This window comes from Ursus maritimus, unplaced genomic scaffold (genome assembly GCF_017311325.1).
Source record: "Ursus maritimus isolate PB19 unplaced genomic scaffold, ASM1731132v1 scaffold_3, whole genome shotgun sequence".
Lineage (NCBI taxonomy): Eukaryota > Metazoa > Chordata > Mammalia > Carnivora > Ursidae > Ursus > Ursus maritimus.
In genome coordinates, this window is record NW_024425563.1 from 85,612,613 (window position 1) to 85,628,787 (window position 16,175).

The window sequence follows — 16,175 nt, forward strand, 5'->3', positions numbered from 1 at the left end:
GCGCTTACTACGTGCCAAGTTTCAAATCTGCTTCCCCTGGTTTTCTTTTCTGCACAACAGTGAAAATATTCACTTGGGGGTGAGGCAGAACGATAAGAAATGTGCCTTAGTTTGCCTTGGAGCTCCAATGGCCCCGCTCTGCCCTTCGGGTGCTCAAACCTCCCTCCAAGATCGTCTTCCCCATGCCAGGACCTTGCCTTGATCACGAATCTCAAATGTGCTCTCAACGCTGTGGCAATCGAGTTTCACTGGTAATTGCTTAATTCTTTCTTCGCACATTGCACACTTCTCCCAAGCTCCCACACACACCCAAGTTACCCTGTGGTCAGTGAGAAAATGGAAGCCACCAGGTGTGTCTTCCCTGTCTTCCCAACAGCCAGTCTGCACGCTGACTTCTTCCCCATTGCCCTGGACACAGGGCCCCTCTTCCTCCTGGTCCATTCATTAAACAAGGAGGCTCTGAGACTGCGGGGGCTTTGATGCCCCGCGGCCTATGTAAGACACCCCAAGTCCCTGCTCGCCAATGCCTCAAGGTCACGACAGCCAAACACTGAGGACAATCAGTCACAAACAGCCAACGAGGCTTTAAGCTACAGTCCATCCAAGAACTTCCTTGCTTCCACCTTTACTCTGTCAAAGTCTCTTCCCTGTTGGTGGCGCGCTCCCAACCATTCTCTGTTCGGCGCTGCCTGATTCAAATCCATTTTTGCTTTAAATAAACTCTTAGAGTTTTAAAAATATGCCTGTTTTTCTTTTAACACTACAAACACATGTGTTTGGGTTCACCTCCTTCTTGCCTTCTCAAAGCCTTCCCTTCCCTTTTTTTTTGAGAGAGAGAGTGAGAGAGCGAGCGAGCACAAGTGGAGAGAAGGGCAGAGGGAGAGGGAGAATCTTAAGCAGGCTCCACGCTCAGTGCCGAGCTGGATGGGGGGCTCAGTCTCATAACCCTGACATGAGCCAAAACCAAGAGTCAGACGCTTAACCGCTTAACCCAATGAGCCACCCAGGGGCCCTTCCCTTTTTTTTTTGATCACCCCCTGCTTCTTCAGCTTTTCCCCTCCCCTACTGTCCTAGTCTTACCAGCATATGAATCATAATCTTGTCTTTTCTCCCTTGAAAAACAATAAACAAAAGAAGCAAATCCACTCTCTTGAGCCTTCTAATCTCCTTAAGATTTTCCAACATATATGAATTTCCTTCAAACTGCTTTAGTCTGGCTGTGGTCCCCACCATGCCATCATACCTGCTTTGCTAAGGTCGCTGTAGTGGGTTGAATAGTAACCCCCTGAATGATAGGTCCAAGTCCTAACCCCTGGAACCTGTGAGTGTGCACTTACTTGGAAAAAGATGTAATGAATTAAAGGATTTGGAGGGGAGATCATCCAGGATTTAGGGTGGGCTCTCAGTCCACTGACAGATGTCCTTACAAGAGAAAGGCAGGGGGAAATCTGAGACATGGGAAAGACATGGGGGTTCTAAAGCCATGTGAAGACGGAGGCAGAGATGGGAGGGATGTAACCACAAGCCAAGGAATGCCATGGACCGCTAGCAGTCAGCAGAAACTGAGAGAGACCAAGAAGGATCCTCTTCTAGAGCCTTCAAAGGGAAGGCAGCCCTGCTTGATTTTGGACTTCCGGTCTCCAAAACTCTGAGAGAATAAATTTATGCTGCTTTTAGCCACTACGTCGTAGTAAGTTGTTATGGCCGCCCTAGGAAACTAACAGTGACCCATGACCTCCATGCCGCATAACTCCAAACATGATACCATCCGGATCTTACAGTATCTGACTCAGGTGACTGTTCCTTCCTTGAACCATCTTATAGTCCTGGCTTAGAGGGAACCACTTTCTGTTGGGTTCTCTCTTCTTTGGGAATGCTTCATCTTAGGGTTCTCCGCAAGTTTTCTGCTTCCCCCTAACCTCTAAATGTCTGCTCTTCTCGCTCTACATTCTCTCAAGCAATCCCACTCATGCTTGTGGCTCTAAATGTCATCCATATACTGAAGGTTCCCAGACTGCTGCCTCCAACTTAGAGCCTTCCAGTCATGCGCATGTCATGCCTACTTGGCCCAGCAGCTTCGGTGTTCCAGGGACCCCACTGAGAAGCCAACACATGTGCATAGAACAGGACTTCTGAGCTTCACCAAACTTTCCTCCTGCCTGCCCCCTAAAAAACTCATCCCTCCTCTGGTTTCCACATCTGAAGAAATGGCAGGCATTTCCACCTAATACAACCTGGGAGTCATTTTTCCCAACTCTCAGATCCAATTCCTAAGCAAGACTTGTCAATTTAATATTAATAAGAGATATCCCGATTCCATTCACTTCCCCTTATCTCTACTGTCATCATCCTGGGACCACATGAACGTGACGTCTCACCTGGTCTCTTGAACTAGCTTCCAAGTGATTCTCCACACAGCAGCTCATACTTGGGGGGGGGGAGGGTCATGCCATGCCCCTACTTAAAGCTCTTCAAAGGATTCCCACCAAACTGAGCATGAAATCCAGACTCCAGAAAGCCTTTTGTGACCTTGCCGTGACTTCTGTCCATCTCCCTCCTTCTGCTCTGTCCACGGTGGATCTTCCTTAGGCTCTAAGAACTTACAGCGTTTCCTACCTTGGACCATCTCTGCCTGGGATTCTCTCCCCCTCACTGTGCCTTCAGCTCACTTCCTCAGACGGGACTCCCTGAGAGCGCCCTATCACCCCCGTTTTACGGCGGCTTCTCCCGTTCTTCTCTCACAGAATTCAATTCCTTTCACCACAGCCTTTGCCACAATCTGTAATTACACATTTGATCGTGTGTTTATTTATTTACTGTCTTCCCCCCTGGGTGGCTTCCAGAAAGCAGCTGGGACTGTGTCTGTTTCTCCTCACTGAGCACAGAGCGCCCAGCTCAGGGGCCGTCACTGCAGGAGGCTCCATAAATCTTTGTTGAATGAATCCACTCTCTTCTCTCGATGTGTGTTCTAGCAGGAAGGCTCATCAGGTGGGAACACTTTCACCCAGAAGAAAAAAAGAAATAGCAAAAAATCTAAATTTTATAAAAACCCGAAGACTTTGTTTTACAAACATATAAATTATTTTATTTACAAAGCCATGTTACAAAAAAAAAAAAAAAAAAAAAAAAAAAAAAAAAAAAAAAAAAAAAAAAAAAAAAAAAGTACAATCGCTCACTGGAGAATGTCTCCAGGCCTGGTGCTGAACCATGGCAGTATCAAGAGATACATGTTTGTTCTTTCCTTTTAAAACTGTAAGCCATAGAATTTACTATTTACACCTACATTAGACATTTTATTCTGCTTACAATATCACAGGCATGGAATGAATTCTATCTGACAGTGCTAATACGTAAAGGTGCGGGGACAAAGAAGGAAAATACTTAGTGTTACAAAATATGGATCATAGAAAAGAAACCCACTCCACAAGTGTGGCATTTGTTTAGAACGTTGGGACATGCTTTCTCCAAAATTCTTCTGGAAAAGGTTCTAAAATCGGTAGTAGGAAAGGACAAATGAGCAGGTGCAAATTCTTGTCTGTGCAACAGTTACTGAATATACCCCATGACTGACCAGCTACAGAAAACCCACCGAGTTTTGTTAAAGTGCCATGGGCTGACAGCATAACAAAATATAAGGTGTAAATAGAAAATTTCTTTTTTTTTCCTTTTTTAAAACAAGAGTTCACTGAGAATCAGCAATAATAGAATATGCTGTAGAAACTATTCTCTACAAAGGTTGATCAGTGTTATTTACAATTGGTACATTGATACAAAAGAAGGCATACAAGTTATCCAAGTCGCTTTTTTTTTTTTATTTATGGCTGACAGGTCTATGCATTGTGTTATGCTTAACACCCAGAGCTTTCGAGCCTCTATGGCTGGCGACAAGTCACGAGATCTTCAGGCAAATGGGGGTGGGGTGGGGTTGTGTGTATGTGTGTGTGTGTGTGTGTGCAGTCAAGGGGCTGGGGTGGGATGCGCAGAACAGAAGTTCCCAAAGGGTATCACCCTAATAATGCTTTATAGGCTGGTCCAGTTGAACTCTGTTAAAACAAACCCAAAGAAAACCTTTTATTTGCATTCCATTTTTCAAGCTGTGAGTTTTTAATACATCATTATAAAGTAAACCTGTGGTTGATTGTGAAGGAAGAAACACCGTGGGTTTTCCCTTTTTGCTCAGTTTTCCAGAAATGTCCTCACCTTGGTCAGAGCCAGTCTTTCACCAAGTAAGCAGCATTCGGTGGGGAGCCTCTCTATTCCAGCTTGCAATTCAAGATGCAGACAGCTAAAATGTTTAAGCCAATTGAATTGCTCCTTTCGTCCCTGTCGAGACATTATTTCTCAGAAGCAGCCACTTAATCTCTCAACCTTTGTTTTCCCTCTTTGAGTGTAAGAGTTTATAAATCAGAGGGTTATTTTGTTGCTGAGATTTTTTTGTGTGTGTTTTTTTTTTACTCCTGCAAGTTTTACAACTTAAAATAAATTATAAAAAAACAACAGACTTCTAAAACCGAACGAGACAAAAAATTGTGCAAAAATAACAAAGATATGTACATACTTTTCAGTCTGAAGAAATGTACAATAAAAACATAATTCAAAGAACATTTTAAAAATATAAACATTGCTTAAACTTTCCTACGTTTCATATTGTTTCTGAAACTATTCTGGTCAGTTAGCTCTGTAATATAGTAAAACATAAATTATTACAAAATTAACACTATAAAAATTTACTTTAAGAATATCTTCTAAACTTTTTTTCCAAAGGGTCTAACCTGTTTATAATTTCTTAAACATTTTATAAGTCTTAAAATCTGCCTTAACTTTTTTTTTTTAAAGAAAAAGTAACCACCTTCCCTTCAATTTGTAGTCTCTTTTTCCCAAGACGTAAATAAACCGGCATATAAGTGCACTTTTAACACTGTAGAAATAAAAATGAAATCATCTGAACTAATGTCCTGGTACCTAATATCAACTCCTGATTTTTAAAAAAATCTTCATTTTATATTAAAAATTTTAGGAATCCTATAAGAAACACGGTCAGTGCAATTCCATTGATACAAATCACTCCGTTTGCCTCCCGTCTTTGCGAAATCCAATGTGGTGAAAGGTTAACAGTAGTCTGATCTTTGGGTTGTGGGGATGGGAAGGAAAAGGAAAACTTCGGGGTAGGGCTGAGGGTTTGGGTCCAGCTGTGAAACTGGCATTCATTTCTGATTTAGGGATGAAGCAAAACTTCCTAGTATCTCTTGCTATTACACCGTATATAAAGGTTCATGATTAATAGCACAGAATGCCTGTTTCATATGGTGAACTCCTTTCCTGATTACCATTCCCTAGCAGAGCTTGTGGTATTGCTATTTCCTTCAGAACTCCAGTGTGAACAGTTTCATAGCTGTAGGGCTCTAGCTTCTCTCTTCCCGTTCTTCCAAATAGCTTCTTCACTAAGCGGTAGCTGGGCTACGACACCTCCCTGGGATGGCTGTATCCGAGGTGGGGCTGCTGATAACCTAGCCCAAGCTGATCGATGGTGTGCTGATCGCAGGGGCCCCTGGGGCCCAGGGCACGGAGGTGCACGGGCGGCGCTGTATTTATTCTCATCAGGTGTTAACCCTCCATGGAAGCTTAGCTCAAACCCTTCCTGCCCCCCTAGCCCTGCTTATCCTCCTCTTGCCTAGTCCTCCCGGGTGGGGGGGGGGGCAGCTTGTGAATTTCCAGCGCTGTGGAAGCTGCGTCTCAAGCCCTGAGTGGCCTCCTGGGGTCTCGTGACCTTCTCCCTGGGATTTCTCCTTCTCTGGGTCGCCTGACTTAGGCGCCCTCGTACACCCGCACCCTGGAAGGGGTTCCGCCGCATGGATTCCTAACGAGCTCAGATAATCGGTCTTTTGAGGGATATCCTCCCCTCTGCATGAGCTCTGCCTCCTGCCACCTTCCAGGCCCATTCCAGCCCCTGTCCCTGACCCAGCAGATCCTCTCTGAGCTGCACAGCTGGACAGTGGTATTCGCCAAAAGACATAATTCCACGGCCATTCTTCTTCGTTTTGCCCATAGCATCTGGCTCCCGCGGGTCTGGTGCAGCGCAGAAACCTGACGAGGGCGCTCAGCCTGGGCGGGGGTTTGGGGTCTCGGCTCCCCAAACACAGGCTGTTCCCCAGCAAAGCCCCTCCCCCACATGCCGTCCGGGGGGAGCCGGTGCGAGCCAGCTCCTTCCGAGCCAGCTCCTTCCGCATGGCCAGTGGGGACCCGGTGAGCGGCAGGGGGGAGGGGGTGGAAGGGACGGGTGGGAGAGGTCACGGAAAGGAGCACCGCAGCATGTGCTCAAGTTCAAGGTTTCAGACAAGGCCAAGCGGGAACGGACATGCGGCCTGTCTGCTCTCGCGGCTGGAGCGACATGATGGTGCAGCAGCAGCGTCGGAAGCTAGAGGGGCGACCCCAAACTTGGAAGAACGAATACACATGGCAAATGAAAGAATCGAAACAAAACACTGGTATTGTTTTCCGTAAATCTTAAATTCACGTTCTTTTGCCTTTTGCTTTTTTCTTCAAAACTAAAAACTGGTCAATTAAAAAAGGAAGAAGAAAGGCCAGAGCCACAGGCACCCGGCCCAGGAAACAGACTCTCCCCGGCTGCGCGCTCCCCTCCCTCCTCCTCCCGCCTCGGCCTTGGCGGCCTGGCATAGGTTTGGAAGTGGCTTCACAGTCTTGCTATGGAAGAGTCCTTATCCTGCCCGTTCTGTTTGTGGTCTTCTAGGAAAGAAAAGAAAAGCTTGTTTCAAAACCATACACTTGGGATGACTGGCGAGAATTCGAGAACAGAGGCTCTGTTGTCCCAGCTGTGATACTGAGCCACCCTGGGCCTAAGGCAGCGGCGAGGAGCCAGTGAGACGCCGGATGCGGAGGGCTCGGGGCTCCGGGCTCGGTGCTTGTGATGTGGCCACGCAGGTCCTCACTCGGGGGAAGACACAGGGACACATCCTGTGGACACGCATGGAGGGGTCCCCTCCTGCAGGGAGCACTGGAATAATGGACCTGTACCTTTTCCTACCTAACCTGTAGACCACGTGGAGAATTCTCTAAGGAAGACGTTTAGTGTTGGATTAAGTATGGAAGCTTTGGGTTCAAGTTACTTAGCCTCTTAGTCCGGGCACCTTCAGTCTTAACACGAGGATCATCATTTGTCCCTCACAGGGTTGCTACAAGGGTTTCACGTATGTAACGTATGTAAAGGGCGCAGCATAGAGAAAAGCCTCAGCAAATGCTATTTTATTATTATTATGTTTGTTAAGGGTGACTGTGTAGGCAACAGGTGCAGCCCGCAAACTGTGCAGGAGGGCGCCGCGAACAGGGGCAGGTTACCAGGGCATAGCCCCCCCCCACTCCACCCGCATCCCCTCCCCCTGGCACAGAGTATAGGCTGCAGGTGCTCAGGCACAAAAAGTGACTCAAATTGCTGGAGACTCTCCTTGATCTGGGGATACAAAAACTACTTCCCTATAATCTTCACCCAAACACGACCCAACATTGGTGGGGAAACCCCAGAGGCCAAAATGCAGACAAACATATTTCAATTTGGTATCTACAAAAGCTACAGCACATCGAAAACGACCTAACACAGCCATGCATGTATTTTTTCCTGTCACGTAGAACACGCCTTACCCCACCCCCTACCCTCCCTCGGCCCCCCTCAGAGGCACACGCACTCCACTGGAGAAAATCATTTGTACGCTGACTACTCTCACACTGTTTGTAAAAACTGCTAGATCTACCCGGAGATTCCCACCAGGAAACCACATCTTGATCAGTAGCCACAGCTCACCAGAGGCCTTGAGAAAGGGCTGATGGATCCGTGCCCCGAGCAAGGCCCTTGGGTCAATTCATTAATTTTCACAATAACCTCAGGAGGTAGGTGTCACCTTTGCCATTTAACAGATGAAAACACTGAGATTCAGAGAATGTGCCTAATATCACACAGCTGCGATTAATAATCGGGGCTAAGACTTGTGTGTTTGTTACGCGTCAAGCATTTTCTACAGGCTTTATGCAAATAAATTAATCCTCACAAAAGCCATACGGGGTAGGGGCCATTACGATCCCCTTGTGGGTGGGGAAACTGAAGCACAGAGAAGTTAAGTAACTTAGCTAAGGACACACAGCTACTATCAAGAAGGCCAAGCTCCAGAAGCCAGGAAGCTATGCTCTTAACTGGAGCTGAGGTGTGAGCCAGGGTCTGTCCCAAGGCCCTCGCGCTCTCTGCTGGTGACCCCATGTCCTTCTCCCCCGGTGACTTACCGGCCGGCTGTGTCCTGGGCTGGATATGCTTGAAGGGCTGGATTGTGACAAAGCTAGGCTGCTATTTTTCCCGACCTGAAAGACACCAGCGAAGTCCCACTCAGATCCACCGGTGTCCCGCGGCGCCCAGGGTACAACAGCGCCCTCCAGTGGTGTGCCGCTCGAGTTTCCATCTCAGATGGCAGAGGACGCAAATGGCTCCGGGGGCACCTCCCGTCCCACAGGAAAAGAGGAATGGAGGGGAACTCTTAATTCTGCGTCCCAGATGTGGCCTGTGAGTTTCAGGGATGAGGATGAAGGCGTCCGGCGAGAGGCCTCGCCCCTCCGGGGGTTAGGGGGGCACTTACCCCTGCAGAGGCCCCGCTTCTCCGCCTCTGACCTCCCAGACCCGTCCCAGACCTATCTTGCTCCCAGCCCTGACTCCCTGGGACTAGCTCAGGATAAACGCTTGCCTCTTATTCTGGGTCGATTTTTCTGGCCACGGGACACAGCGAACACCTTGCTGTTCTTCAGGAAACTAGCCAAATGGCCCCAGGCTTCCCCAGTCAGGTGGGAGCCGGCACGGGGGGTGGGGGGGCGATGGGTGTGGCCGGGCGATGGGTGTGGCCGTCGGGCTCCTCCCCTTCCTGTCCTGGGCACGTGGTGGGCGGGCTCCTCGGGTGAGTACGCTGCCCACCCGCAGCTCCTCCTTGGGCCTATAAAGAGCTTGTCCTCCGTGTTAATTCAGCTTGGCATAAAGACGTCTGCCTTACACTCGCAGTCTTGTTTTTCTGTTCAATTTAACATCTCTGTGGGAAATTCGGGTCTTACACCTACCAGATACAATTAAGTAGATTCCCAAAGCACATGTTTACCTTGCATTTCTTCAACCTACGTCATGCTTCTCCCAGTCTCCTAACAGAATTGCAAAGGCCTTTCCCCAGCACTTGGCCATCCCCGGGGGGTGACGCTGGACAAAAGTTTCCTAAATGGCCCAGTGACAAGCACCCAGGTATCACCCACATGAGAGTCAATGAGGGCTAGAGCCGAGGCAGCTATTCAAGGCATCAGCTTTTTCGATTTCCCTCCTGATAAATACTCTGGTAGAGGCCTGTCTGCTCCTTTCACCACTGGTTTTGACTAATTCATTGTGTTTGCTAAACATTTCGTAGAGTCCTGCTGACCCAAGGACAAACAGGGCAACGTTGACTCAGTACAGAGACATTCCATGAACACGGAGGCATGAAGGTTAAGAGCCCAGACTCCAGAGCCAAACTGCCTGGGTTTAAATCTCCGCCCTACTATTTCCTTGCTGTGTGACTCTGGGCATGTTGTTTAACATTCCTGTGCCTCAATTTACTCATTTGTAAAATGGGGGATAATAACAGGTAACAATTAAATGAATGAATATATCTGAAGGGCTTGGAACAGAGCCCATCCCTAAATAAGTGTTAACGGCTAGAACTTTATCTAAAATGGGTGACACTAGGGGGCGCCTGGATGGCTCAGTTGGTAAGTATCAGACTCCTGATCTCAGGGTTGTGAGTTCAAGCCCCGTGCTGTCAGGGTGTGGCCTGTAAACCAGTGCAGTGGCACCCCTGACCTGCTGACTCAGAGTCTGTATTTAATAAGAACCCCCCCCCCCAACACACACCTCCAGGAATTCCTGTACACATTCAAGTTTAGGAAGCCCTGGTTCTGCCCTTCATCGTCCTGAGGCCTGGTGGTGGCCCCGACCAGCAGAGTAGTCTCAGGGCTGGCCCCCCTCCCCTACACCCCTGGAATTGGGGGTCAGACCCTGGGACACCTGCTGCAACTGCAGACGGGTATGAATGTCCCAGGCTCCAGTGCAAGGACCTACATCTCTCCCTATCTCACCTTGGCCTCAGTTGGCAGCTTGCCTGGCCCTTGGGATCCAAATGTGCTGTCTTGCATGTGTCTACTTGTGATTTGTGAATCCCCCTCAAGATGTTCTCTTCGTGAGGTTTTAACTAGCCTCATATAAAGACGACATAAAACATTAAAACATCTGTTTAACAACTGCCTCTCATCTCTCCGAAGTCCTCATCCCCACACAGGGCTGGGCTTAGGGTCCGGCCCGCTTAATTCTAAACCTGGGCAGCCGCAGCCCACCATCAGGTTCCGGGGCAGGCCTGCGGGCTCAGCCCTCCGCCACCTCCGCCCTCTCCTGGGTGCCCAAGCGGCAGCACCTGGAGGGGGTGCAGGCCTCTCCTAATAACTCCCCCACTCCCACCCGGGGGGAAAGACCAGGCTTGAGGACGCCTGAGCTTGGACTCTTCTCGCCCCATCCTCCTGGGCTTCCTCACCATACAGCCTCCTACTTGCACAGTGACATCATCGGACACTTCTGTGCCGATTGGTGTGAGATGCAGTTTTACCATAGGAGCGGGAACAGTCACCCGGGAGGCGGCAGCACCAGCCACCACACCCCAGATGGTCCGCCCCCCACATCACTGAACCTGCCTGGGCCTCAGGCTCTTCCTAAGGGGCTTTCCAGAGATCAGATTTAATGAGATTGTCCTCAGAACTCAAGATACAGAAGAAACAGAAGTGGAGAGGGAGCTCAGCATCGCCCCATGCCTCAGTTTCCTCGTCTGTAAAGCGGTGATAACAAATGCACCAACCACTCTGGGTGGCGGGGTTTAAGCAGTGACACTTGCATAGAGCTTAGAACAGCTCAGCACACAGTGAGAGCCGCACAAAGTACGTGTTCACTAAACCGTGCTCAGAACAGAGGGTGCTCTCTGTTACCGGCCTGAGCCACCCGGCTCAGCAGGGGCGCTGCCCAGCCCCCTCCGCCCCCCAGAGCCCACGAAGGCAGTGCCAGGAGGCCCCTGGAAGCACGGGTCCCTTACCTGCCGAGAGGAGGTGCTGTTAACGGGATCGGGCACCGGTGCGAGAAGGCTGGGCGGGGTCTTTTTGTGAACGCTATTCATACCAGGCATTTTAGTGATTTTACAGGCTTTGCTACTAGAACTCGAGTTCTTACGCTTTTTTCCTTCTGATTTGTCAAAAGAGAGGGGCAGCGAAGACACGGCATTGTGTGAGGCCAGAGAGAGGTCCCCTGCAAGGGAGGGCACAGAGAGGGGACAGGAGTCACTGCTGCCGCCCACCGAGCCCACGTGTCTCACTATGTCCGCGGGGCCGCCGGGCAGCGAGGTCCGTCCTGAGGGCTCCAGTTTGGCACTGAGTGGGCTCACCCCATTGTTTGAGTTGTGCACAGACAGACTGTTATAGGGAGGGGCCGCCTGATAGGAGTTCAAAGCTGAACTGGCATTCAAAACACAGTTCTTTTTGTGGGGCCCTGATAATGGAGACGAGAGGGATGTCTGCAAGGTTAATGAGGAGGAGGAGGAGGAAGTCGAAGGCTGCGGCTTCCTCTTTTTGTTACTTGGAGACTCGTCGCTACGGGCGGACAGGTCTTTGACTTTTGAGGATTTGCTGGTTTTGGTTTTGGATGGCTTGTGGGATGGGGAAGGGATGACGGCTGGTATCGGGGACACGGCAGATGGGGCCTTGAAGGTTGAGTCCATGATGCTGAGGGTTGCAGCCACATGGGGGAAAGCTGTGGTGTGTGACATGAGGGCGCTCGGGTCCGGCGACGCCACAAAAGCTGCGTTTGAGAGCATGGCTGATGTCATTATGTAAGAAGAGGTGAGTCTCGAGCTGATGGGAGCTGAAGGAAGATACACAGCACTGGGGTTGTTGAAAGGCTGGGAAACGGATGCTGGAACGGGGGTGGTGATGTGGGCTGCTGGCGAGGGCATGGGGCTATCTGCCGCAGGAGGGATCTTCCTAAACATGAGAGAAGAGTGAAAGAGAAACCGTGAGAAACAGGCTTGGCAGCGCTCCAGAGGCTCGAATACGTGTGAGCGGCAGGGCTACAGAGAAACCCCGGTCGGACCACACTATGGAAGATGAAGCCTGGAAGGATGGCGGACTCTGAATTATGGCCCTTCCCTGTGGCTCCCCCCATTGCAACATCCAGAAACCTAGTTTTAATCACTTTCAGGTTCTCAGATCCTTTTCTCCATGCTTGGCTACTGGATAATTTGGGTTCATGAATCAAGTCAACTGTTATTTAGAATATAAAATTCCCCCTCCCTCTCTCTCCCTCTTTTCTTTTTTTGGCAGTGATGACGGTGATTTTTAATGAGAAGTAGTCATTTCACAGGTAGGTCCTAACTTGAAGTCTTCAAGAAGTGTGAGGACAGGGCTTTGCCACCTGCACCTGGGGGAAAGCCCTGCACACTGCCTTTCGGGCCTTCCCAGCAACCCCCGCCCCCGCTGCTGGCAGGCCAGCACCCTCTTGCCTACGCTGTCTGCAGCCTCCGCTTTATTCTGCAGAGAGGCACGAACACGTGAGCTTGGGCTGCTGGCTCCGATTTATTCTTATTCACCTCACCCGACCTCAGCTCTTGCTCTGAGGGCTACAATGGGGGTGTGGCTGCCCTTCCACAGTCTTCCCGTCCCTGTGTTAGGATGGGGTGAGACGACAGAGACCCACAAGGATCCAGACCAGGGGGTCAGGAATTTCCAGTTTGTTCTGAAGACAGATGCAGGATATGGGCAGAGGAGAACACATGGTCGGGGGGAGGGGGTCTTCCAAAAGGTTGGGGGGTGCCTGCGAGCAAACTCCCTGCCCCCTGCACTGTGTGGGGTCCAGGCCAGCACCAGGGGGCGGGTCACTCTTGGGGCCTTCCTGGAAACTCCGTCTGTGGACTCCCACCTCCAATCCATGGTCTGGCTCGAGGTTGCTGCTACTCTGGGAACTGGGAGGAGCACAGGGGTCTTGGGGTCACCATTTGTTCCTTTTTTTTTTTTTTTTTTTTTTTCTTGCAGGAAAGGATACTGACCTCAGGAGCCAGGTGAATATTTTCAAACAGGCGCTTTCCTATCTTTCCCCTTGCTCCCCCTCCCTGCTACTCTGGACATCATTTTCAGTGTAGCTGAGCCATCAGGAACTAGCTCTCTCTCTTTGAAAGCAGCACTTGAAGGTGGGCAGACTTGGGACTTGCACCCCCAGGCTTCGAACAGGTGTGAGACGGGGCCTCTAGAAATTCCTTGGCTCCTTGGAAGCCGCCCTCTCCGCTGTAGCAGCAGGACGGGGTGCCCCTGGACTCCAGAAAGAGTAGATGCTGAGGAGGGAATTCCTCTCCTAGCGCTGCCCTGAGGCCTCGGTTTTCTGCCTGCAACCTGGTGGAGCTTATGGCTTCCATCTTTAGGGTGGAATCCAGAGGAATCCTTGAATGCAGAAGCACAGGGTCCTTGAAAACATCAGATCACACGGATCAAATATAAGAGGAAAAACGTTGCCAAATCCACTGTGGCCATGATGGCCTTCGAAAATCTACTTTTTCTTAAGCCCAAAGGACGTAAAGGTCCTGTCAGTCAGTGCTCCTTAGTACTTGTTGCAATGAACAAATGAGTGAATGAATGGATGGATGGATGGGTGGGTGGATGGGTGAGCGCGTGGATTCTCGGCAGCAACATAACTATGCATGCGGGGCAAGGACTCCCACGACAGCAGACCCGACAGGCCTGGACCCGCCCTTCAAACTGTCCGGCACTGCACAACCCCGCCCTGACGCTATCGGGAGGACTTCTCGGGAAGTGTGATGCTAGGACACTCTCCCCGCCGTCTCTGTCGCCAGCCTGCTCCATCTTTCCCTGACTCCAGTTTCTTACCAGCTAAAGTAGGGATAGAAATACATGCGGGCAGAGGTTTGGCAGTGACTTGTTAAGAAATGTTATTTACGGATACCAGATGGCTCATTTAGAGAGGACCCCAATCAATGGCCTTAACCGGGATCGACTCTGAATGCCCCGCTTTATAATTTTCCCATTAAATCGTGTAAGTGTGTTTCGACTTGTGAGGACAAGCAGGGCTGAAGTCGTCGGTGTTACCCGGCTGACACCCGGGGGAGGGGTGGATGCTATTTTCTTCGTCTACCTTCTGTCCCTTTTCTTCCTCTCCCCACTAGTCCTAAGTGGAGGGCAGAGGCGGAGGGGAGAAAGGGCAGGGGAGAAGCAGGGCGAGGGGCACGTGGCGGCTCACCGTCCCGGGAAGCCCCTGCCTCCCGCGCTCAACAGTTTATGTGTTTTTCTAGGTGGATGGCAGAGGACTTCAGCTCTGCGGGCTGTGCCCTGGTTTCAACTTTGCACGCTGGCCTAGGGAAGTCCCGTACAAAAGCCCACAGATGCGAGTACAGCACTGACAGCGCCCCTCCTCCCCTGCCAGCTGGCATGGAGATCCAGATGCTGACCTGGCTGAAAGAGAATACTGTGTTGGCGTCTCCTGATGCAGAGTTAAATGCTTGTTAAAGAAAAAAGAGTCTTGGCCGTTCCTTTTCTTCCTAATGTCTTCCACGCCCCCATCGGCTGCCATCCCTCCAGGTTCGGGCCCGTCGGGGCCTGGGGTTTGGGCAGCGAGGTTGAGAGGGCAGCGGGGTGCTACGCTCTCCAGAGTTGACACCCAGGCAGCCCCAATGTTGCTCAGTGACAGCAGATTGGTTAGGCAAGTCCTGAAAAGGGGGGAGGGACCTGATGCCCTGGGGCTCGGGTTTCTGTGCCTGAGGAGGAAAGGAATATGGAGCTTGAGCTGACAGGACACCAGGTAGCGAAATACAGATCAACACATTCCTTCCACGTGTCCGGGATTTACACTTCCACAACACGGGAGCGCAAAGGGCTGCGAGAATCGCCAGGGCTGGATGCCATCTTGGGGGGACAATCGCACAAGGGTCAATCACCGAAACACCGAGAACCCAGGAGTCCCGCATGCAGCGCCCGGCGGAGGCGGTTTAGAGCGGACCCAGGCAGACACGGAGGGCGCCCCTCGGACACACTGAGCTGTCGCTGCAGTGAGAAGAAACGATAAGCTTCTCTTGTGGCCCTTTCCTATTTGGTAGTAAGTGTCACCATGGAGTGCACTGGGACTGCTTCCCGCACCCCCCCGTGGGGCTGGCTTCTGCTACAAGGTTGGCGCTGGAGGCTCTTTGGGCATTGCAGTGGAAAGGGGCTGAGGTGCCACAGCTGCTGGGGAGAGGGGCCAGCTCTGAATTCTGCTCCCTTGTCCCCACAGCACCCTCCCGTTGTCAGGAACGCCTTCTCGCCTTTCCCGGGCTTCCCTGGGAGGGGCGAGGGGCTTGGCAGTGGCTTTCCTGAACCGCCTGGGCCCAGACCTGGGAGGTCCGTGACGCTAACGGATTAGGATGTCCCAGGGGCTCACTTTTGTAGGAGTGGGGGTGCGGGCTGGCCGTGCATTACCGAGGGGCCGGGACGCAAGCCCCGTGTGTGCTGTGGTTGCAGAGGGATCTAGGTCGTCACTCCTTTACGAGGGCATTTGCCTAAGTCAGGATGTTTCCTTCCCTTTTTTATGAATCTCCTGTTAAGACGTAAATACATTGGGAGGTGTTGGAGAAGAAAGGGGGATCAGAAAATGGAATATAAGCTGGGGTGTGGCGGGGAGAGAGCTCTAGCGAGGCGGGAAGGGCCAAAGACAAGCTTAACTAACTTCAAACATCACTCAGGATCTGCCTGTTGGCTGCGGTACTTATTTTTTTCACAGGACATCAAACAATTAGAAATTGGTCCATAACCATTGTGAAATTTTTAGTTTTGACATTGTAGCATTAACATTACAGATAGAGGCATATTCTTAGTATTCTTAGATGTTCTTAGTCATAGCAAAAAGGCCCTTTAACACTCTTAAATAAACAAGATCTTTTCTAATGCCTTTTTCACTTAGTTTAGAAGATTACCAACCCGAAAATGATCTCCAAAGAGGACAAAGCATACCACACGTCGTACGTGTCCCTGAGAAACTGTGGGAAAGCCATTAAGTAGAACTGGCATTTACAAATTAATCAGGGATCCCGATTTCAGAA

General features: G+C 50.6%; 1 protein-coding gene and 1 long non-coding RNA gene across 18 annotated transcripts in view; one reads left to right on the forward strand and one right to left on the reverse strand.

The window, feature by feature from the left end:
* Positions 1-2,785: 2,785 nt before the first annotated feature.
* Positions 2,786-16,175, reverse strand: part of ATXN7L1 (ataxin 7 like 1) — a 233,392-nt gene continuing 220,002 nt past the window's right edge. For 11 of the 17 annotated variants that reach the window (XM_040644366.1, XM_040644365.1, XM_040644367.1 and 8 more), the window contains 5 exons: positions 14,553-14,858; positions 11,142-12,081; positions 8,287-8,361; positions 4,201-4,323; positions 2,786-2,997 (listed from right to left, as the gene is read on the reverse strand). In XM_040644366.1, coding sequence (XP_040500300.1) covers positions 2,896-2,997; positions 4,201-4,323; positions 8,287-8,361; positions 11,142-12,081; positions 14,553-14,858 — 1,546 coding nt within the window. In that variant the 3' untranslated portion in view covers positions 2,786-2,895. Of the gene's footprint in view, positions 2,998-4,200; positions 4,324-6,488; positions 6,745-8,286; positions 8,362-11,141; positions 12,082-14,552; positions 14,859-16,175 lie in introns of those variants that run through there. The other 6 variants (XM_008703546.2, XM_040644368.1, XM_008703548.2 and 3 more) reach the window with 6 other exon arrangements.
* LOC103674639 lies at positions 12,088-14,611 on the forward strand. Its single transcript, XR_005838624.1, has 2 exons — positions 12,088-13,154; positions 14,397-14,611. It is a non-coding gene; the product is annotated as an uncharacterized LOC103674639 (long non-coding RNA).